At 37.7% G+C, this 24077-nt stretch overlaps 1 protein-coding gene across 3 annotated transcripts in view; it reads right to left on the reverse strand.

Annotated features, from left to right (window-relative positions):
- Positions 1 to 227: 227 nt before the first annotated feature.
- The window catches only part of slc37a1 (solute carrier family 37 member 1), a 98825-nt gene continuing 74975 nt past the window's right edge, over positions 228 to 24077 (reverse strand). For 2 of the 3 annotated variants that reach the window (XM_062067740.1, XM_062067741.1), the window contains 5 exons: positions 22178 to 22251; positions 20697 to 20775; positions 17288 to 17385; positions 8802 to 8866; positions 228 to 5506 (listed from right to left, as the gene is read on the reverse strand). In XM_062067740.1, coding sequence (XP_061923724.1) covers positions 5491 to 5506; positions 8802 to 8866; positions 17288 to 17385; positions 20697 to 20775; positions 22178 to 22251 — 332 coding nt within the window. In that variant the 3' untranslated portion in view covers positions 228 to 5490. The remainder of the gene's footprint in view (positions 5507 to 8801; positions 8867 to 17287; positions 17386 to 20696; positions 20776 to 22177; positions 22252 to 24077) is intronic. The other variant, XM_062067739.1, reaches the window with a different exon arrangement.

Consider the following 24077-nt stretch of genomic DNA (forward strand, 5'->3'; position numbering starts at 1 on the left):
TCATTGTTTTTGTAGCTGTTGTTTTGAGGCATTTAAAAAAAATAAAAAATAATAATGCACTTTGTGAAAGTCAAAGTATAGTATTTCCCATAGTTGTAGTGGGTATTGGGATTATCTCAGGGAGAGCATGTCCCAAATTCCAAGCTGCTGTTTTGAGGCATGTTAAAAAAAAATAATGCACTTTGTGACTTCAATAATAAATATGGCAGTGCCATGTTGGCCTTTTTTTCCATTACTGGAGTTGAAGTTGTTCTCTTATTTTGGAAAACCTTGTTTTTGATTGATTGATTGAAACTTGTATTAGTAGATTGCACAGTACAGTACATATTCCGTACAATTGACCACTAAATGGTAACACCCGAATAAGTTTTTCAACTTGTTTAAGTCGGGGTCCACGTAAATCAATTCATGGCAAAGTTACATTTTTAATGCATCCAGTGGGGCATCACGACAAAATTAGGCATAATAATGTGTTATTCCACGACTGTATATATCGGTATCGGATGATATCGTAATCGGTAATTAAGAGTTTAACAATATTGGAATATCGGATATCGGCAAAAAAGCCATTATCGGACATTTCTACTTGAAACCATTGATAACAAATTCATAATATCACATTCAATTTAATTGAAAAAAAAACTAACTCAAAACATAGCAACTTTTGCCGCAACTTGCTGAAAAAGCGAAATTGTGGACAAAGTGAAGCTCTTTGAATACTTTCCTGATGCACCATGTGACAATTGGGTGGGCATCATGTGCATCGGACAAAACTCAGAAGCGTGTTCAAGGTTACATCCTGACTAAGACTAAAACAGAACATAAATCCTGTTTTTGTGCTGCCTCGTTTTGTCACAAAGTCTGTGACTCATTCATTCATTCTAGATTGATGAGGTATTTAATGGCCAACGACAATAAACAATGTCAGATTTTAAAATTTTAACAGATTTTAGGTAAACATTTCAAAGCACCTCAAAGAAATCTCAAAGCAAACTAAAGAGAGTGTGTAGAAATGGTGTGTGAATGTTGAAGAGCTGAAGATGAACTAAAATGCTGTGTGGAAATTGTGGCAATACAGGAAAAAGGGTTTTTGGATATGGACAAATGTTTTGGTCCTGGAATGTTGGAATTTGTTAAGAAATGCAAAAAGGAAACAATATATTTCTATGGGAATTTTAAGGGCAGGAAATGTGAACTTACTGTTTAGGGCAGGGATGTCAAACTCATTGGTGGCCACATTGTCGTTAAGGGCTGCTTGTAATGGCGAATAATATATAAATACAGCTTGCATTAGATTATTATACATATATTTTACATAAACTGTAAAAAAAACTGGCAGAATTTTACTGTAAATTATACAATGTTTTATTTCACAACATATTACAGTAAATGAAAAAAAACAGTTTTACAGTAAAAAAAACTGGCAGATTAGTCGCCAGAATTTTGCTGTAAAATGTACAGTGTTTTTACAACATATTACTAGAAATGGAAAAATGGTACCACTTTATTAAAATTCTGGCCACTGAGCTACCAGTTTTTTACCGGAAAATTAATTTGTGGTACCGTTTTTCCAACACCGTAAAAAAAGAGATATTTTACTGTAAAATGTCAGTGGTTTTTACAACATATTACTAGAAATGGAAAAATGGTACCACTATTTTTAATCCTGGATACTGCCAGTTTTTTTTTACCGGAAAATACATTTAGGGTACCGGTTGTCCAACACCGTAAAAAAATTGTTTTATTTACAGTAAACAGCAAAAAAACCATTCTGTCCTTTTTACAATTTGGGGGATAACTTGCTTTGAAATCATAAGTCAAGCAGATATTTAAGTATTACTTTTTGTTTGAACAAAAAAATTGCTAGGAAAGTATGATGATATAATATTTGTTGCAGTATTGGATAATACTTATGTGTAAAATGTATGCAATTTTAAGCAGAATAAAAAAAAAAACTGTCAAAATAGAATGAACGAATACATTTAGTAAGACAAGATAATGTACTTTATTGACTCACATTATTTACAAAATCATGTAGCGGGCCACGTCTGGCCCCCGGGCCTTGAGTTTGACACCTGTGCTGTCTTAACTCCAAAATACTGCAGATAGCCGGACAGATTTCGGTGCTGCAGTGGTTTGAGAAACGTGGACGTAATCGCAGTTCTCGTGTTCAAAGGGCATTTAGGTTAGGAAAATAAGAACATTCAGATCGAGTGGGATTTCGTATAATAGAATAGAAGAACTGTATGTGTAATATATTGCATATCTTCAGCATTCACACATTTCTAATCATATAAATACACAGCTGCTCTCAATCAATTTGTGCAAAGACAGACAAAAAGTATGAATCTCTACTTTTAAGGCAAATTATCGGAGTGCTTCAAATCTGGTAAAAAAAACACATTACATACAGAGCTACCTCAAGATACGAGTGGCCCCGCTGTCTCTTGGCTAATTGGTATGTTTTAGGTTGCAGGTGCCAATGTAGGTTATTTAGGTTGAAGTAAAGAAAGAAATCATCCAAAACATGCTAACGTGGTGAAGCAGTTGGGAGTGTAGCACTGCTAGTCTGCACCATACTGAAGCAGAATGAGTCAATAACGCCAGCCAAGGATGTTAATGAAGGACATTTATCCATGAAAATATGAGAAAGGAGATACCGTAGAAGTCAACTCTCCAAGGTAAATGCTGTAGATTATTACTACATTACTTCATAAAACTGCTGAATATCGATTAAATTGATTTTAATTCATTTCAAAACGCCGTTTTGTAATACAAGTTTTAGAAGTACTGATCTGCTCGTATCTTGAGGTACTACTGTGCTTGTGTATTTCTCCCTGACCAGAGTGGTGTCGGTCCCTTTGGAGGCAGATCTCACCGTTCTTTAGAAAATATCTAAAAAGTAATAAAATCAATCATTGGCAGACTCGCGTCGACATAAGAGGGTATTGACTAAAGCGAAAACAGCCATAACTTGCGCATTTACTTGTGACTTTAGCCAGAGACTAAGGGAGAATGGGAAATACATTATGTTTCAATTTACGGCAGTTAATACAAATTGTTGTCCTCCATGTGCACACAATTGAAATGGGTGCATGTTTTGTAGTTGCAGAAAGGGTATTGAAAAGTGGCTGAGAAGTCTAACACAAAAGAAAATAAAAAAGACCTTTGGTCAGTGGAATTTTCCCTCCGGTCGCCCCTCCCACCTTTCTTTCTTGGTTTTAATTGATTTTAACATTATCAATTTAACGGAAGCCTTTCGGTAAACAAAAGTACAATGTCCAATTAATTGTGCGTACAAAAAACCTGTCATACGGTGCCCTCAAATTTATAACGCCTTACTACTTCAATCATGGATGTAAAACACCAGAGTAATTGAAGATGCTCCTTCAGTAAGTTTTAGTGCTAGATGAACGATTATAGTACCATCAGAAGTGTTAACTTTTAAACGGTGCTAAGTTTGTTCCATTAGTGTGACTGACAGCTTTCAACAAGCGGTGTCCCGATACAACTTTTTCACTTCCAATATGATACAGATATTGGAGCCTTATAGTCTGATACAGACATTGATCTGGAATCAGCATGAATCATACATACTTTTATTATTTTGGAGTGTGGAATGTTAAACACATTTTGAGCAGGTGTGTATTAAGAAATACCAACCTATTTATTAATAACCGTCTGTAATTGAATTATGCTGTCTTTAAGTTGAAGTGGAGTGGTAATTGTTAAATTTTTGTGGCCACAATAAGTCATTAGTTTAGCCCATGATGCAGTAAGTTGAATAATGCAGACATGTTTGCTACTTTCTAATACGCTTCTGCCTTGGAGACTTTGTATGTGTAAGTAATGCAACTATAATTATTTGATATTTGTTTATATTGACAAATGTGCTGTTTTAGACTTCAATATTCTTTAATTAGGGACACTTACTATGTACACTACCGTTCAAAAGTTTGGGGTCACCCAAACAATTTTGTGGAATAACCTTCATTTCTAAGAATAAGAATAGACTGTCGAGTTTCAGATGAAAGTTCTCTTTTTCAGGCCATTTTGAGCGTTTAATTGACCCCACAAATGTGATGCTCCAGAAACTCAATCTGCTCAAAGGAAGGTCAGTTTTGTAGCTTATTTACAGAAGTTTTGTAGCTTATGTAACAAGCTAAACTGTTTTCAGATGTGTGAACATGATTGCACAAGGGTTTTCTAATCATCAATTAGCCTTCTGAGCCAATGAGCAAACACATTGTACCATTAGAACACTGGAGTGATAGTTGCTGGAAATGGGCCTCTATACACCTATGTAGATATTGCACCAAAAACCAGACATTTGCAGCTAGAATAGTCATTTACCACATTAGCAATGTATAGAGTGTATTTCTTTAAAGTTAAGACTAGTTTAAAGTTATCTTCATTGAAAAGTACAGTGCTTTTCCTTCAAAAATAAGGACATTACAATGTGACCCCAAACTTTTGAACGGTAGTGTATGTCTAGCTTGTGTGCTATTGTGTATGTAGCTGTGGTGTAACTGCTAGCTCCTAGTACAGTATAAAGGGGATTCTTATGGCCCCATTCGTCGCGGTTTACCGGACACATGAAACGTGATGTAATGGGAAGTGACCTATTCCCTTCAGTTGCCAGACGACAGTAGAGTGTTAAACATCTTAAAATGTGTTTTGTGGCAGTTCCAACGTTGACCACAGCGTCAGTTGCTAGGTGGAGTGACGCTTTCCATTATTTTCAGCAGACTGCATTGCAAAATTATTAACCCCCCCCCACTGGCCCCACCTTCCTCTCACGCGAGATCCACCCAGGAATGGGGCCATGTGGATGCATGCACCTTCCCTTCTGTAGCCTCTAGCCTACCATGTTTACCTTTTGTAAATGACTTGACTAAAATACAAGAAAAGTCCAACCTTTTGTGCTTATTGGAGGACATTTAGAAATAAACTGGCTCTCTAGATTTGCACAAGTAAACGCGCTGCAGGACTGCTTATGTCAGTGATTTTAGATACAAGTCAATACTGCTATAGGGCCGATACCCAACAGCAATATTGGATCAGGACACCCCTATTTTCAACATTTGCCCATTTAAGTGCTTATAGTTTGAATGTCTTCAACATTTCAGTAAAATTAAATATCCACATCCAACTAAGGAAAAGCAAAGGACGTAAATGAATTTCATTCGAAATGATCCCAAACTAAATTTGTCAAGGTTTTCCCTAAATACTTTCCATTTCTGTTTCGATAAGAGATAGCAAGGTCTAATAAATCAAGTTGTAAAAATCCCAAAAGTACACTGTAATGTAATCCTGGTCATATTTGTACTTAAAATGTGTAGAAATTGAATCCCCCAAACAGAAATGAAATGGACTGCTGTTCTGGGAGACTGCAACAACTTCAGCGTGTTAAGTGGCATACTGTCAGTTGGTTCCAGCGGGTCCAACGTGTTTGGGTGCTCCTGTGTTGATGCAGTGCAATCACAGCGTTCAGTGCTCCTTCAGTCTGTGGAGTAGAGAAGAACATGAACATCACACTGATAAAGGGTGTCATCTTGTTTCACAGCCAATAGAACTTGGAGATAGTGGGAGGGAGGTTACGATAAATGGTATTAACGATAACCGTGGTAAAAACGGTTAGTAGGGGTGTGCGAAAAAATCGATTCGAATTTGAATCGCGATTTTTTACGTTGTGCAATTCAGAATCGATTCTCTCTTTTTTTTAAACTATAATTTTTATTTATTTTTTAATTTGTTTTCTTTTTTTTTAAATTAATCAATCCAACAAAACAATACATAGCAATACCATAACAATGCAATCCAATTCCAAAACCAAACCCGACCCAGCAACACTCAGAACTGCAATAAACAGAGCAATTGAGAGGAGACACAAACACGACACAGAACAAACCAAAAGTAGTGAAACAAAAATTAATATTATCAACAACAGTATCAATATTAGTTACAATTTCAACATAGCAGTTATTAAAAATCCCTCATCGACATTATCATTAGACATTTATAAATTTTTTTAAAAAAGAACAATAGTGTCACAGTGGCTTACACTTGCATCGCATCTCATAAGCTTGACAACACACTGTGTCCAATATTTTCACAAAGATAAAATAAGTCATATTTTTGGTTCATTTAATAGTTAAAACAAATTTACATGATTGCAATCAGTTGATAAAACATTGTCCTTTACAATTACAAAAGCTTTTTACAAAAATCTACTACTCTGCTTGCATGTCAGCAGACTGGGGTAGTAGATCCTGCTGAAATCCTATGTATTGAATGAATAGAGAATCCTTTTGAATCGGGAAAATATCGTTTTTGAATCGAGAATCGTGTTGAATCGAAAAAAATCGATTTTGAATCGAATCGTGACCCCAAGAATCGATATTGAATTGAATCGTGGGACACCCAAAGATTCGCAGCCCTAACGGTTAGCATGACCAATTTAAAATTAAAATCATCAAAAAAACGTGATAGATAGACACGCTTTGATAAAATCACAGCCTTGCGCCAGCTCGCTAGCCTAAATGCTAACATGAAAACAAGAAACATTAGCGTCTTCCCCCGATAACAAACAACATACCCCTAAACTTACATAAACACATTGCTGTCTGAGCAGCTAAGCTATTCAATGGTTCACAATGAACCTACAAACTGTGCTTCCTTTTTTTTTTTCAGAAGGGAGTGATCGTTCTATACTCAGAGAAGATGGAGGTGTTTTTACAGTGGGTTCAAGTAAATAATAATAATGGACTTTATTTGTTATGTACTTTTCATTTACCGTATTTTTCGGATTATAAGTCGTAGTTTTTTTCATAGTTTGGCCGTGGGTGCGACATATACCCCGGAGCGACTTATGTGTGAAATTATTAATACATTACCGTAAAATATCAAATAATATTATTTATCTCATTCGCGTAAGAGACGAAGCAAATGGCAGCAATCGTCACACACACGTCAGCAATCGTCACTCACACGTCAACCAATAAGAATTTGGCGGGGAGGGTCATGGCAGAAGTACATTGTGGGTCAAAGGATGTTGGGTCATAGGATGCTAACTGCTATATGCTACTGACATAGCTATTAAAATGGATCACATCAACATTGGCGGTAACTTATAAAAACTGAGAAGGGCTGAACTAAAATGGCACCGAAAAGGAAATCATATACTGCAGATTACAAACTGGACGTAGTGAAATATGCAGCAGAGAACGGCAATCGAGCAGCAGAAAGAAAGGACATACCAGAGGCGACACCGGGGAGGAAGATTTCATCGGATTTAGCGATCGGGAGTGACAGATTGTTTGGTAAACGTATAGCATGTTCTATATGTTATAGTTATTTGAATGACTCTTACCATAATATGTTGCGTTAACACACCAGGCACCTTCTCAGTTGGTCATTTATGCGTCCTTTAACGTACACTTATTCAGCCTGTTGTTCACTATTCTTTATTGATTTTAAATTGCCTTTCAAATGTCTATTCTTGGTGTTGGATTTTATCAAATACATTTCCCCCAAAAATGCGACTTATACTCCAGTGCAACGTATATATGTTTTTTCCCTTCTTTATTGTGCATTTTGTGCGACTTATAGTCCGAAAAATATGGTACTTAAGTCTTAAAGTGGTTAAGTACAAACCAATATTTAAAACAGGGGTGTCCAAACCTTTTGACTTGGGACCGCACTGTCTTCAAAAATTGGTCTACTCAGTTCCCAAACGTTTACTGAGTGTTGTTAAAAGGAAAGGCCATGTAACACAGTGGTAAAAATGCCCCTGTGCCAACTTGTTTGTAATGTGTTGCTGCTATTAAATTCTAAGTTAATGATTATTTGCAAAAAAAAAATAACTTTCTCAGTTCGAACATTAAATAACTTGTCTTTGCAGTCTGTTCAATTGAATATAGGTTGAAAAGGATTTGAAAATTATTGTATTCTGTTTTTATTTACGATTTACACAACATGCCAACTTCACTGGTTTTAAGTTTTGGGTTTCGTAAAAGACCGTTGTAATGACCAAGGGCAAACAGGCAGGGCCAAATCTATTTGTAGCTGTCCAAATGTATTTGTGGCGGGCTGCCAAAAACACTAAAACTCTTTGAATATAGTCAAGGAGTCAAAGGCTGTAATTAGGGCTGCAACAACTAATCGATTAAATCGATTAAAATCGATTATAAAAATAGTTGGCGATTAATTTAGTCATCGATTCGTTGGATCTATGCTATGCGCATGCGCAGAGGCTACTTTTTATTTTTATTTTTAATAAACCTTTATTTATAAACTGCAACATTTACAAACAGCTGAGAAACAATAATCAAAATAAGTATGGTGCCAGTGTGCTGTTTTTTTCCCAATAAAATACTGGAAAAGATAGAAATGTAGTTTGTCTCTTTTATCCGATTATTAATCGATTAATCGGAGTAATAATCGACAGATTATTTGATTATCAAATTAGTTGTTAGTTGCAGCCCTAGATGTAATAAACCAACTATACTTTCTCTACATTAACGTTACTAATTCTGACTTTCAAGGTTTTTTGGACTTCAGCCTGCCTGAACTGGAAATGGCTAAAAAGATCGTGAAGGGTGTTCTATCAACTCCACGCTACAGACATTCTTTAATTTATGGACTGTGGTAAAAATATAGTGTCAAAGAACTAAGCAAATGTTACCATGATTTTTTTATATATATATGTATTTTTTTAAATCCCCATAAATACTGGAATGTAAATATATATCTGACAGGAAATCTGCTAAGTGATGAGCAAAAGAAAGAGTAAAACTCACTGTACAGAAGAGATGGGTCGGGATTTAGTTGATCTCAACTCCTTCGTTACAAGCCTTAGCAAAAGCTGCAAAGTAAGCAAAAAAAAAATACAATGATATCAATTGAAACAAATTAATGCCCTGTAACAAGAGTCAAAGAAAGATTCAAACGCTCTCCTCCTCACCAATGCTGTCTTCACACAGTAAGTACATGCCAACCATCCATCCATGCATCCATCCATTTTCTACTGCTTGTCCCAAAGAATATAAATGTGGTTATGGTTTGAGTTTATTTCTCAGTTCTGAGAGTTGAGTTTATAAACTCGCTGTAAAAATAATGATGGCACCTTCAATAACCTATTATTCATTCATTCACTCCACAGTCACAAACTGGTGGTGGTAAACTAGCCTTGGGGTGTATTGACAGAAACGTGGCAGCCGAGTCACGCCAACGTCCTCTCTCGACAACCACCAAATTTTCATTCATTTATTCAGCAAAATAGGTGAACTGTCTTGCCCAAGGACTGGGACGAAAGGAGGGGGGTTCGAACGGCCAAACCCTCTCGTTACTGGATGACATACCTGACAACATTTGTATTACAAAATATGAGAAAAGTCCCTGGAAGGCTGAGTACAAAAAACACAATCAGGTATTTATTACGCTTGATGTATTTTTAATGTTGGCTCATGGACTTTTTTCCTACATATGACCGTATTTTCAGGACTATAGAGCACACTGGTATATAAGCCGCACCCTCTAAATTTTAGATTTGTTTGACTAATTTTAGACTCATTTTTTTCTCTCCATATATTAGACTATAAGCTGCAGATATATACGTTGCAAAATGAGTTATTTACACAGTATGATTCTGTAAATGTTTATTTACATACGTTAATTGTTTCCAAACGGTGCATGTAACACAGCAGTAAAACGGATGATCGAACAAAACAGATGCCATCTTCATGGACCAACTAACTGCGGAAGCTAGATCTCCAATCAGCTAAACAGACTCAATAACTCCACGGTGACGTCTTGGTGAATTTACTGAGGAACTGTGAAACTGAAACAGTACAATAAGAATACCATTGTAAGGTAATAATAATAACACATACACTCGTAGTAAATGTGTTAGCATATTACCTAATGCTAATGACGCTGGCGTCATTACAATACAATAACACGTACAAATATGCATGAAAACACTCCAACACACATCATACGTGGGGCGGTTTAATTAAGTATAAACCGTTTTAGTCATACTGTAAAACTTATACATGTTGCTTGGAGTGATAAATAAAGAAACCATACAAGTAGAAAGGCTATGGATGGCTAGAAGACGGATTGGCACTCTACTTCCGGTTGTTGAAAGCAATAAATGGAAGGACACTGCAGCACCTGCCGTGAGCAAATTCATCCAAAAGATGGCGCCATAGCACAAACAATTAAACACTCTCTCAGTGTTTTTGCTTGTTTTTAAAAAAATATCCTATATTGAGCTGCTCCGTCTTATAAATCGCAGGGTTCAAAGTGTAGGAAACAAGTAGTGGCTTATAGTCCGGAATTTATGGTACGTATAGTAAGCCTCTCATTTGTCAATACACAAATAATTCCATTATAACCAATAGAAATGAGGCGAAATTACCCGTACTGTGCGGTAGGTGGGTTAGGTTGAGAAAATCAAGCGTTCTCTTTCTCGTACTTGCCGTGCTGTCGTAAACTACTAAGCTCATTGTAAACAAACATGGCATCCATCGTGTGTGATGTCATCATTGTTTCAGAAGAAGACTTTTGGCACGCTATTTTTACGCCAAATGCAAACATTCTGCGTGAAGGGAAACAACATTACCCTTCAACACATCAAACCTTTTCAGCCACCCGAAATGCCAGCATCGCTACGGCGCTGTTTTGAAAAAAGCTGCCACAAAGAAAAGCCCTGCTTGTTCCCAAAGCTACAGCATTTGAACTGTAAAACGTTTGCCAGAGGCATCCCGAAGGCTAGAGCGATTTGTGATTCCATCATGGAAATAACCAGCACATTACCATTGTTGAAGATAAGTTGAAGAACAAATCTGCACTGACACTTTATCAAAGCCACCTTTGTTTATTTTTTTCTTATATGCAGGTGTTTAAAAACTACACTTAAAACTAAATTTTTAAAATGGTAGACATCAGTTATTGGTTATCAGTATCGGTCTTGAGAAGCAGTACGTTATCGGTATCTGTATCGGCTTAAGAAAATACTGTTTAATTGTCATGCATCTCTACTTCCTCTTCCTTACTAAATAAAGTGTACCTGAAGGGAATTGAGAACACCTATGTACCAAATTGAAAGCTGCGTACCAAAAAGTCAGAATACGAATACATGTTGGATCGTCATGTTTACATGATGTATACTGTATTCCTTTTTGCACTATATGACTTAATATTATTATATTTTGTCTACCTTGTACTTGTTCTGTGTCATTGCCTGAAATAAATGAAAATGAAATGAAAATGTACCATTAGAACAGGGATTTTCCACTAAATGGTTTTGGGGGCCAGAAAGCTAAGGACCGAGGGGCCAGACTTCTCCCCTCATTATTAGTCTTATTTTGTATATTACGCAGAACCAGAGTCCTCTTCTGTGGACATTTAATTGGTCTAATTATTTTGACAAGTGTTACAGGAGTGCTCAGCTGTTTTTAAGAACCTTCTGCAAAAAAAGCTATTCAAATATCATCTCTATGACAGCATTTTATAGTTTTTAAGAATCTGTGGCGAAAATGTGAGTCACAAGTTGTTTTAACTGAACTAGCGGGCCACCAGTTGAATAGCCCTTGATAAAAAAGAGAGAACCTAAAATGGAACCTTGAGGAATACCACTAGCATCTGAAGTCAACGAGCTACAGCAACAACTTAGTTACATAAATCACATTACGAAACCAATTTATAAACTAATATAATCCACATCACATTATGAAACTAATTCATAACTGCCAAAAATGGAAAGGACTTAAAGGGGTGCTTTGAAGAACACCTCAGTTATGTAAATCACATGTTTGGACCCCAGTGTTCTATGTTTGCTAGCAAAGGTAAAATGTCAATGCAAGGATCTGCCAATGTGTTTACAGTGGTCACAGTTCCTCTATACAACAAGGAACATTCTAGTGTTTTTAGGAATTTTGAACTGAACTAGACTTGTCTATTAAACTGGCGGCCTGGGGTCTTCAGTTGAATAGTCCTGCATTAGACCCTTAGTCCTTATTATTAAAAAAAAACAAAAAAAACCTTACAGCAATGTTTCTCGAAATTTACATATTCTGAAGTTTTCCCCTCCATCTACAAGGTTGACATACCTTTGTATGAAAATAAAGGTCAAACCTTGATATGTCAATCAATCAATCAATCAATGTTTACTTATATAGCCCTAAATCACAAGTCTCTCAAAGGGCTGCACAAGCCACAACAACAATTAATAACTAGGCAAGTGACGATCGATCGACGATCATGTACTGTATATGTATTTTTGCTACTGGTCATTGTTCAGTCATTTATTACCGTATTTTCCAGACTTTAAGGCACACTTAAAATCCTTTTACTTTCTCAAAACTCGACAGTGCGCCTAATGTAAGGAATAAGTTTAGTTGAGCTCACCCACCTCAAAGTTATTTTATTTGGTACATGATGTAATAAGTGTGACCAGTAGATGACAATCAAACATAAGAGATAAGTGTAGCCTGCACTATGATAAGTCTCAAGTAAACAACATCAACATTTCAAATGTTCCATTGAAAATAAAGAACATTACCCACGGCGCTCAAAAATCTGTCAAAATGTTTTAGTACAACTTTGGTAATCTATTAAGCTGCACCGCTTGAAGGATAGTTGGCGCATTAAACATACGAGTTTTATTATGGTGTGTGCATAAGGTAAGACATATTATGCTGCGTTTTGTTTCGCAATATTATGCAAAAGCAACTTTTTTTTACCTTCTGGTACCTGCTGATCTGTATTTAGGATCTGCACGAATTGAATTGAATTGCGCGCATCCGCGCCGACGCCATAGTCGATAAGCTTCTTCTTTTTCTCTATCTTCTTGTCATGGGACATTCATTCTCCGCTGTTGCTATTTCTAATATAAAGTAGTGTAAAGTTCTTACTTATATCTGCCATGAAAGCACTAAAACATACCGGTGTAGTGAGTTTACATTATTCACCCAAGGAACTTTAGTTATTAGAGTTCCGGTCGGACGGTTTTTCATGGGACACATTTCCGGTGTGGTTGTTTCCGGATGAGGAGATGCTGCTCCGATATTGGTTTAAGTAAAGTCTGAATGTCATTAAAACATCTTCTAACACTTCTTCCACTCCCGTCCTTGCACGCTACACGGCTACAACAAAGATGACTGGGAGAAGACGCTGTCGAAGATGAGCCACATAAACAAGACCGCCAATTTGAACTTATGCGAAAGAGTCCTTTAATGACCAATTACATTTCCGCTTTCCCTGGATTCATACGCATGTGCAGATGCAGATGCAGATGCAGATGCAGTTTCACATTAGGGGGATACATACTGTATTGGTAACAGGACAGATCCACAGATCCAAGAGTTTGAGCAGAAATATTTTACATAAGAATTAACTATACACTGCAACACATTCACAAAATGCTACGAATTGTTGTTTTTAAGTAATAACTTTCTAACATGAAAAAACCACCAATGTAAAGAAAAAAAACATGGTGTATAGTGTTTACTTTTTAAAATCAATATAAAAAACCCAAAACCAGTGAATTTGGCATGTTGTGTAATTCGTAAATAAAAACAGAATACAATGATTTTCAAATCCTTTTCAACTTATATTTAATTCGGATGGTTCTTTTCCTCTTTGTTCCAAAAACAATTTGAAATGTGGACTCGTCAGACCACAAAACACTTTTCCACTTTGCATCAGTCCATCTTAGATGAGCTCGGGCCCAGCGAAGCCGGCGGTGTTTGTGGGTGTTGTTGATCAATGGCTTTTGCTTTGCACAGTAGAGTTTTAACTTGCACTTACAGATGTAGCAACCAACTGTAGTTACTGACAGTAGTTTTCTGAAGTGTTCCTGAGGCCACTGATATCCTTTACACACTGATGTCGCTTTTTGATGCAGTATCGCATGAGGGATCCAAGGTCTCGGGCATTCAATGTTACGTGCAGTGATTTCTCCAAATTCTCGTAACCTTTTGATGATATTACAGACCTTAGATGGTGAAATCCCTAAATTCCTTGCAATAGCTGGTTGAGAAATGTTGTTCTTAAACTGTTCGACAATTTGCTCACACATTTGTTCGAAAAGTGTTGACCCTCGCCCCATCCTTGTTTGTGAATGACTGAGCATTTCATGGAAGCTGCTTTATACCCAATCATGGCACCCACCTGTTCCCAATGAGCCTGTTCACCTGTGGGATTTTCCAAATAAGTGTTTGATGAGCATTCCTCAACTTTCTCAGTCTTTTTTGCCACTTGTGCCAGCTTTTTTGTAAAATGTTGCAGGCATCAAATTCCAAATGAGCTAATATTTGCAAAAAATAACAAAAGTTTTCCAGTTCGAACGTTAAGTATCTTGTCTTTGCAGTCTATTCAATTTAATATAGGTTGAAAAGGATTTTCAAATATTTGTATTCTCTTTTTATTTACGATTTACACAATGTGCCGACTTCACTGGTTCTGGGGTTTGTAAAACACTAAGCAGTTTGACCAATGAAGATATAATCTAATAAACAAGCTTTGTTCTTCTCCAACAACACCATGTGGTTCAGTGCAACACTTTGTCCGACAAATATAAATAGAAGTGATACCTCTCACATCTAATACACAACTCAGCATGCTGCCACTTTACAGTCTGCGTCCAATTCAATGAGATGACAAAATATTTCAGCTAGTATTGATGTTATTGGAACACTGATAAAGTGAACAATTAAATAAAGGTCGAGTGACCATCCCATAAAAAAACATCAACACGTTATAATCACAAAATGCTATGTGTTGGATCCACTATGGACTGGACTTTCACAATATTATGTCAGACCCACTCGACATCCATTGCTTTCAGTCTCCCCTAGAGGGGGGGTTACCCACATATCCTGTCCTCTCCAAGGTTTCTCATAGTCATTCACATCGACGTCCCACTGGGGTGAGTTTTCCTTGCCCTTATGTGGGCTCTGTATCGAGGATGTCGTTGTGGCTTGTGCAGCCCTTTGAGACACTTGTGATTTAGGGCTATATAAATAAACATTGATTGATTGATTGATAATCAAGTTGTGGCAACGTTACCTATCGTTTTTTAGATCGCCTGCTGCATGTTTCCTTTCCTCCTTAACACTCTTAGAGTTAAAGCAGGTGAGTGAAGGAGCGGCCAATGACACAAGACCGTGTTGCGCTTTCAAAATGAAAGCAAAATCAAATATTTTTCGCCTGCGCAGTATAACACTTGGGTGGGACAAATGCATCGGTCTCCAATATTGTCCACACCTGCAGCCATCTACTACCAGCAATGCGGTCTAAAGTGAGTGAAACGAAGTGATCGGCTGCAGCAACCCCAGGAGAAGGGTGTTAATGTTAATAATACTATTACTGTATAAGGGACTAATGCTTCTAATGGTGATGGAGTTTGGTGCTCATACACAATAGCCTGTGTTCTGCCACCGCGGTTAAGAAAGTGATTGATTTAAGATGCAGTGGAGCCTACTTTTTAAATATTAATATCGCCGACGATCACCCTCATTCATTCGTGGCAACCAAAATCGTGATTGTGATTACATTTTGATTAATTTGATTTAACTATTAAATGAACCTAAAATATGACTTCTTTTATCTTTGTGGAAAATATTGGACACAATGTGTTGTCAAGCTTATGAGATGTGATGCAAGTGTAAGCCACTGTGACACAAATGTTAATTTTTTAAATGTTTATATTTTTTTATAAATGGCTGTGATGATAATGTCAATGAGGGATTCCTAATTACTGCTATGTTGGAATTATTATTAATATTGATACTGTTGTTGATATTAGTCATTTTTGTTTGACTACTTTTGGATTGTTTTGTGTCATGTTGTGTGTCCTCTCAATTGCTCTGTTGATTGCTATTCTGAATGTTGCTGGGCCGGGTTTGGTTTTGGAGTTGGAACTGTATTATTATGGTATTATTGTGTATTATTTTGTTGTATTGATTAATAACAAATTTAAAAAATAAAAATAAACTTTTTTTTTTTATTAATTGTGCAGCCCTTAGTGGTAGTTTGACTATTATTGTAAAAACTAAACAATGGATTAGCCAATACTATTTGAACTCTAACCTAATTATGTACAAGTATAACTTGTTTGAAATTATTGATTGAAAAACATATTTAAAATAAATTAGGTAACTTGGCAAGGCACATTGGAAAAATCTCAAAATCTCTGAGACAATATCCTTTAGACCAGTGTTTTTCAACCTTTTTTGAGCTAAGGCACATTTTTAGCGTTGAAAAAATCCGGAGGCACACCACCAGCAGAAATAATTAAAACACGAAACTCAGTTGACAGTAAAAAGTCGTTGTCGCAATTGTTGGATATGACTTTAAACCATAACCAACTATGCATCACTATTGCTCTTGTCCCAAAGTAGGTGTACTGTCACGACCTGTCACATCAAGCCATGATGTATTTTGATTTGTTTGCTGTTTTCCTGTGCGTAGTGTTTTAATTCTTGTCTTGCACTCCTATTTTGGTGGCTTTTTCTATTTTTTTGTTATTTTACTGTAGCAGTTTCATGTCTTCCTTTGAGCGATATTTCTCACATCTACTTTGTTTTAGCAATCGAGAATATTTCAGTTGTTTTTATCCTTCTTTGTGGGGACATTGTTGATTGTCATGTCATGTTCGAATGTACATTGTGGACGCCGTCTTTGCTCCACAGTAAGTCTTTGCTGTCGTCCAGCATTCTGTTTTTGTTTACTTTGTAGCCAGTTCAGTTTTAGTTTTGTTCTGCATAGCCTTCCCGAAGCTTCAATGCCTTTTCTTAGGGCACTCACCTTTTGTTTATTTTTGGTTTAAGCATTAGACACCTTTTTACCTGCACGCTGACCTCCCGCTGTTTCCGACATCTACAAAGCAATTAGCTACCTGCTGCCACCTACTGATATGGAAGAGTATTACACGGTTACTCTGCCGAGCTCTAGACAGCACCTACACTCAACAACAACGCATGATTTGCAGACTATAATTATTGGTTTGCAGAAAATATTTTTAACCCAAATAGGTGAAATTAGATAATATTCCACGGCACACCAGACTGTACAGTGGTTGAAAAACACTGCTTTAGACAACAAAAAGCATAGTAAAGTTTCATTAATACAAATAATCACATCCCAGTAGTTCATAACCTCCTAGTAGACAACATACTGTACAACAGTCAATTAATTAAATCAATTAATTATGTTTTGTATAGAGGCATGATAAAGAAGAACGTTAAGTAGAGCATTAAAGAGACTTTAAATTACTCACCAATAAAGCAAAAAAGTCAGCAGTCATGAGCATGTAGAACACCTGATCCCAACCACCTGCAGATAACACCCCAGCCAGCAGGGGTCCGATTGCTGCACCTGCAGACAAAAGCATAAACAGGACTATTAGTTTGTAATCAATAATTGTGAATAACGTACTTTTCCGACAATAAAGCGCACTTAAAATAATTTAATTTTCTCAAAAAATAAACAGTGCGCCTTATAAACCGGTGCACCTAATGTACGTAATCCTAGTTGTGCTTACCAACCTCAAAGCAATTTTATTTGGTACATGGTGTAATGATAAGTGTGACCAGCAGATGGTAGTCATACATACGAGAGTATGTAAGAATGGACTGCATTATGACGCCTGTTAAAGTAAGCAAGGAAGCCTCAAACTTTTATGTTTTATTAATAATACAAAACATTACACACAGTGCTCAAGCATCTGTGAAAATGTTTTAGTACGACTTTGGTAAGCCACGAAGCCGCATCGTTTGATGGAACGCGGTGCATTATAGCTACCGTAGTCAGACGTGCTGTGCTTCAACATACAGGTATTACGATGGTGTGTGTATAAAATTGCACATATTAGGAGACATATCACTTGGCATTTAGTTTTGCAATATTATGTGCAAAACCAACATTTATTACCTATTGGTTACTGCTGATGTGTTTTTGGGATCTGCATAAGTCCCAAAAATCTGCGCCTGTCTGCCAGTTTAGTCCGCACTGTAGTCAATAAGCGCATTCTTCTTCTCTATTTTCTTGTTGTGGGGCATTCATTGTCTGCTGCTGCCATTACTTATGCAAAGTAGCGTACATTTTTCCATTATATTTGTCAGTAGTTGCTCAGAAGGCCAAAAAAACGACAGATACAAAAAAGATGACATAGGGAGAAGATTCTGTCAAAGGGGAGCCACGTAAATAAGACCACCCAAAAGGTAGTGTTTTAAATGCAGAAAAAAAATCCTAATATGACCCCTTCAATGTGTTTTATAATCCAGTGCGCCTTTTGTATGAAAATAAACCTGAATAGACCTGCTCATCAGCAGTGCGCCTTTAGCCAGTGCGCCTCATGGTCCGAAAAATACGGTAGGGCCTTTGAAATTCACATATTCCTGCAGGTGTCATGCATATTAATGCATGTTAATAAAGTACAGCATTTAGCCTCAAAATGTCATCTATTCTCAGGCTTTAAGCCTCTGCACAGTGTAAGGTAGAACACAGACTGGCACTGAAAACTGAATTTTCTGACTGGAGTTACTACAATGACCTATATATCAGGGCATTCAATCAATCCCAACTGGACTGTTCAGTTAATTAAATTAAACAGTCCAGTTGTCATTGATTGAATGCACTGAGAACAACGTATTCTTGTTTCTCAGAAGACTTTTGGTTTTGGGGCGTCTAACTACCTAAGAGAGTAAATACTTGGATTTGACTCCATCCCTTCAAACTGGAGCTGTCCTATCTAGTCTGTCCTATCTAGTCTTTGAACATAAACTGATAAAGCCTGGTGAAACGTCTTCTAAGAGAACCTGAACAGTCCAGTTGCAATTGATACAAGTCCCTGAGAATACAATGATCTGATGAATGACAACATTCAGTCTTTCTGATAGCTGCAGATGAGTATTTTCAGAGAAATAGAAGTAATTAAAAATACCTGCTCAGTGGCCTTGTGGTTTGAGTGTCAAGTATTGCTTGCTACGAGCTTCTATGCTGGGTTTTTGCTTCTTAGTTTTGTCAGCATAGTCTTTATGTCCCCTTGGTTGATGCATATTTACAAACCCTGTTTCCATATGAGTTGGGAAATTGTGTTAGATGTAAATATAAACAGAATACAATGATTTGCAAATCATTTTCAACCCATATTCAGTTGAACATGCTACAAAGACAACATATTTGATGTTCAAACTGATAAACTTTTTTTTTTTGCAAATAATCTTTAACTTTAGAATTTGATGCCAGCAACACGTGACAAAGAAGTTGAAAAAGGTGGCAATAAATACTGATAAAGTTGAGGAATGCTCATCAAACACTTATTTGGAACATCCCACAGGTGAACAGGCAAATTGGGAACAGGTGGGTGATTGGGTATAAAAGTAGATTCCATGAAATGCTCAGTCATTCACAAACAAGGATGGGGCGAGAGTCACCACTTTGTCAACAAATGCGTGAGCAAATTGTTGAACAGTTTAAGAAAAACCTTTCTCAACCAGCTATTGCAAGGAATTTAGGGATTTCACCATCTACGGTCCGTAATATCATCAAAGGGTTCAGAGAATCTGGAGAAATCACTGCACTTAAGCAGCTAAGCCCGTGACCTTCGATCCCTCAGGCTGTACTGCATCAACAAGTGACATCGGTGTGTAAAGGATATCACCTCATGGGCTCAGGAACACTTCAGAAACCCACTGTCAGTAACTACAGTTGGTCGCTACATCTGTAAGTGCAAGTTAAAACTCTCCTATGCAAGGCGAAAACCGTTTATCAACAACACCCAGAAACGCTGTCGGCTTCACTGGGCCTGAGCTCATCTAAGATGGACTCATACAAAGTGGAAAAGTGTTCTGTGGTCTGACGAGTCCACATTTCAAATTGTTTTTGGAAACTGTGGACGTCGTGTCCTCCGGACCAAAGAGGAAAAGAACCATCCGGATTGTTATAGGCGCAAAGTTGAAAAGCCAGCATCTGTGATGGTATGGGGGTGTATTAGTGCCCAAGACATGGGTAACTTACACATCTGTGAAGGCGCCATTAATGCTGAAATGTACATACAGGTTTTGGAGCAACATATGTTGCCATCCAAGCAACGCAACCATGGACGCCCCTGCTTATTTCAGCAAGACAATGCCAAGCCACGTGTTACATCAACGTGGCTTCATAGTAAAAGAGTGTGGGTACTAGACTGGCCTGCTTGTAGTCCAGACCTGTCTCCCATTGAAAATGTGTGGCGCATTATGAAGCCTAAAATACCACAACGGAGACCCCCGGACTGTTGAACAACTTAAGCTGTACATCAAGCAAGAATGGGAAAGAATTCCACCTGAGAAGCTTAAAAAATGTGTCTCCTCAGTTCCCAAACGTTTACCGAGTGTTGTTAAAAGGAAAGGCCATGTAACACAGTGGTGAACATGCCCTTTCCCAACTACTTTGGCACGTGTTGAAGCCATGAAATTCTAAGTTAATTATTATTTGCAAAAAAAAAATAAAGTTTATGAGTTTGAACATCAAATATGTTGTCTTTGTAGTGCATTCAATTGAATATGGGTTGAAAATGATTTGCAAATCATTGTATTCCGTTTATATTTATATCTAACACAATTTCCCAATTCATATGGAAACGGGGTTTGTACAAGGAAACTGGCCAGCTATGATGCATTTCAAACTAACTTAATGATACTGACCTACAGATCCTGTCCCATCAATGATGGCAGTCACAGTTGACAATGCTCGGGCATTGCCTTTCAAACTCTTGTGGGTGCCCTGTAAGAGAGGTGTAACAAGCACATTACTGATTTCCTTTTTTCAAATGACTAAAAACCTTTTTACAGCATATGGAGCAAGAGATCAATAGATGCACATACAGTGGTACCTCGGGATACATGTTGATTTGGTTACGTGATTTTGGTCATAACTCAAAGATTCTTGTTGTTCCCATTGGGTTGAGTTTTTCTTGGCCTGATGTGGGATCTGAGCTGAGGATGTCATTGGGGCTTATGCAGCCCTTTGAGACATCTGTGATTTGATTGATTGATTGATCCAGGATGTCTCTGTATGCCGGTTTTGGTGTCTGTATGGCGGTTTTGAACACTGTACCAATGCCGATTGGCGTGGTAGTTCCACAGATCTCCCTGAAAGACGGAGGAGTCTTCCACCCTCTACTTTGAATCAACAGCAGTGTTTTCGTGTTGCTCCTTGATGAGCATGTGATGTTTCCGTGTGTTACTCCACCATACCCATGTAGTTACCGTGTTTACATCACAAAGATCCGGGAGGAAAGTGTTACTGGTTGATTATGGCGTTGTTAGCATAGTATTATCAGAGGCTGCCGTTCTTTACACAGCGAAAGGCGTTTTGAACACGCCCCATTTCAAACCGCCACAATAAATTTTGTATGTTTAATATTTTCCCCGCTTTTTGACGGTTTTTTCGCCACTTTTCGTAAGCCATCTTACTTTTTGTACAGCCAAACATGCACGTAACAAACTATTCTGTTTGCCTGTGTATCATTCCAGTGTCGAAACAAAGAACTAATTGCCGACCGACTGTGATTGTGTGATTTTTCAAAGGGGCAAAATAGTCATGATCTAGACTAGATCATGATCTAGCACGTCGCCTCTTTGATAGAGAGGCGACGTGCATGTAAAAGTGTCTTTAATCCGGCTCACATATAGCGAATCAACACGTAAAACACAAAGACCAGTAAACCGGAAAAAGGCAACAATATTCTTGCCCTGATGTGGAATCTGAGCCGAGGATGACGTTGTGGCTGGTGCAGCCCTTTGAGAAATTTGTGATTAAAGGCTATATAAGTAAACTTTGATTGATTGATATGCAACAGAATGCATTTAATACACAGGTTACACTTGGAATGGTCAAGTCATTAACTGGCATGAGGCTACTGATGACACTTAAGAACCTTTATGATTAGTGACTACAAACAACCACAGGTTCCTCAGACAGGTGTATGCATTTTGTGTTCATATTTTTGGGTATTTGGAAAAAATTGTTTGGATTCACATTCTTTCTTACAGATCTTTTGGAACGGATTACTTACAAAAACTGATAGTGCCTCATCCAAAAACATGTTCATACTGTTAGCACATTGTATTATTATCATTAACCAGAAATGCATTGTATTATCAAAATGTAATTAGATGCTTACCAAATCCGCAGACACAGCAGTCGTGATCAGTGCATATGGGCCATTGACAAGACCTCCGCACACTAAAAGCACACCTGCAAAATAACAATTGCATTTAACTAAAAACTTTATGTCTTGATTCTTTTTAAACACATTTCTGCGGTCACTCTCTTGATCACATTTTACTCTGGCACTGAGAAAATAAACTTTAGAATGCTTTATTTTATCAACAGAAATGTAGTAGTTAGTGTTACATACCGTAATTTCCGGACTATAAGGCGCACCTGACTATAAGCCGCACCAGCTAAATTTAGGGGAAAATACAGATTGCTCCATATATAAGCCGCACCCGACTATAAGCCGCAGGGTTTTGATGTGTAATTACCGTAGTATATAGGGGTTCCTGCTACCACGGAGGGGATTGTCGGGACAGAGATGACTGTTTGGGAACGCAAAGCGTCCCATTTATTAACAATAAATCTTTCAATCATTCAATCAAACTTTCACATCTTTGACATGGCGAACAGCATTCGTGCAGAGTACAAATAATACAACGGTGCAAAGTAATACAAAGTGCTCGCCTGTACGTTATCAAAATAACCAGCCTACCGGTATATGAAAAGTCAGTCTTTAATCATTGTGTCATCGTCTTCCTCCTGCGTACTAAAACCACCGAAATCCTCTTCGTCGGTGTCGGAGAAGAACAGGCCGTAAATAAGCCGCACCGTTGTATAAGCCGCAGGGACCAGAACGAGGGGAAAAAGTAGCGGCTTAATAGTCCGGAAATTACGGTACATAGCAAAGACTGGTGGCATGAGGGCGATAGTCTATTTGCGACGTCAGCAAATCATTTGAGACTTTAGCACACTGGGTAAGACTGTTCTTGAGACTTTAGCACACTGAGTAAGACTACTCACATTTGCTATCCACAATTTAAAAAATAAATATATGAAATATTTTTTTTCCACAGCCCCACACTTAAATTGAAATACTATTAAAAAGCTGATATTTATCTTCAAGTATTAAGCTTTCAGTGACCTTTTTTGGAGTTCCTGGAGAGGAGCCACCTGGTTTACACCTGCAGTGCTATTTTATTTTAGTGAACAAGTAAACGTGTGACTACAATCCCTTGGGTCAAGAGCATCATGCCAAATTCACCGCACCTCTGGGTGTGCGCCACACAATACATAAATAATGCACACACACAAGATCACACTTTTCCTATTCTCTTGGTCGGCATGAGATTGTGCCAATTCGTGTTAGTGAGTTCACCATTTCCTTGCGGGTGAACGCTACATCTTTGGCTGCTGGTTTACCAGCATCAGTCTTCTATTGCAGAAGCAACATGGCATGCATGGGGTCTTACAGGTTGGTCCCTCATTTGCACCCCTTGCTGGAGCTTCCTGCTCTGGTTGCCCAACACCCAAATAAGAGGTGCAGAGCCACTGATAGGTTAGTGGCAAAGTCATATCAGTCCACTGCCATGGCTTCTTGATTGGCAAATACTAATGCACTACTGCTGTTGTACTGTATTTGGAGGGACTTATTTGGGACCTGAAGTCTAAAAGTCCAACTAACCTGATATGACCCAGGTAATGGATATGGTGATTCAGGGGGATAGTGCACAGGTAAAAGATTTGTCAATCTGCTGAAACAGCTTTGGATGAAATCCAGAAACCGTCTAGACTAGTCTTCTGGGTGGCCTCAGAAAGAGGCACGTTGTTACCTTCTGTTGTCTTGGACCTTCCTGTTGGGTGCCAATTCACCTTTTTTCATGACTAAGTTGCTGTAGTGTTGTCACAGGGTTACATGTTCACTGATTGTTTATGGATGTAAACAGAGTTGTATGAGTAAAACACTGATCTTTCATGCCACTCCTATCGTAAATGGGCCGGGATTCGCAGTCAGATAGAAAGAGAAT

The sequence above is a fragment of the Entelurus aequoreus genome, linkage group LG13 (genome assembly GCF_033978785.1).
Source record: "Entelurus aequoreus isolate RoL-2023_Sb linkage group LG13, RoL_Eaeq_v1.1, whole genome shotgun sequence".
Classification (NCBI taxonomy): Eukaryota; Metazoa; Chordata; class Actinopteri; order Syngnathiformes; family Syngnathidae; genus Entelurus; species Entelurus aequoreus.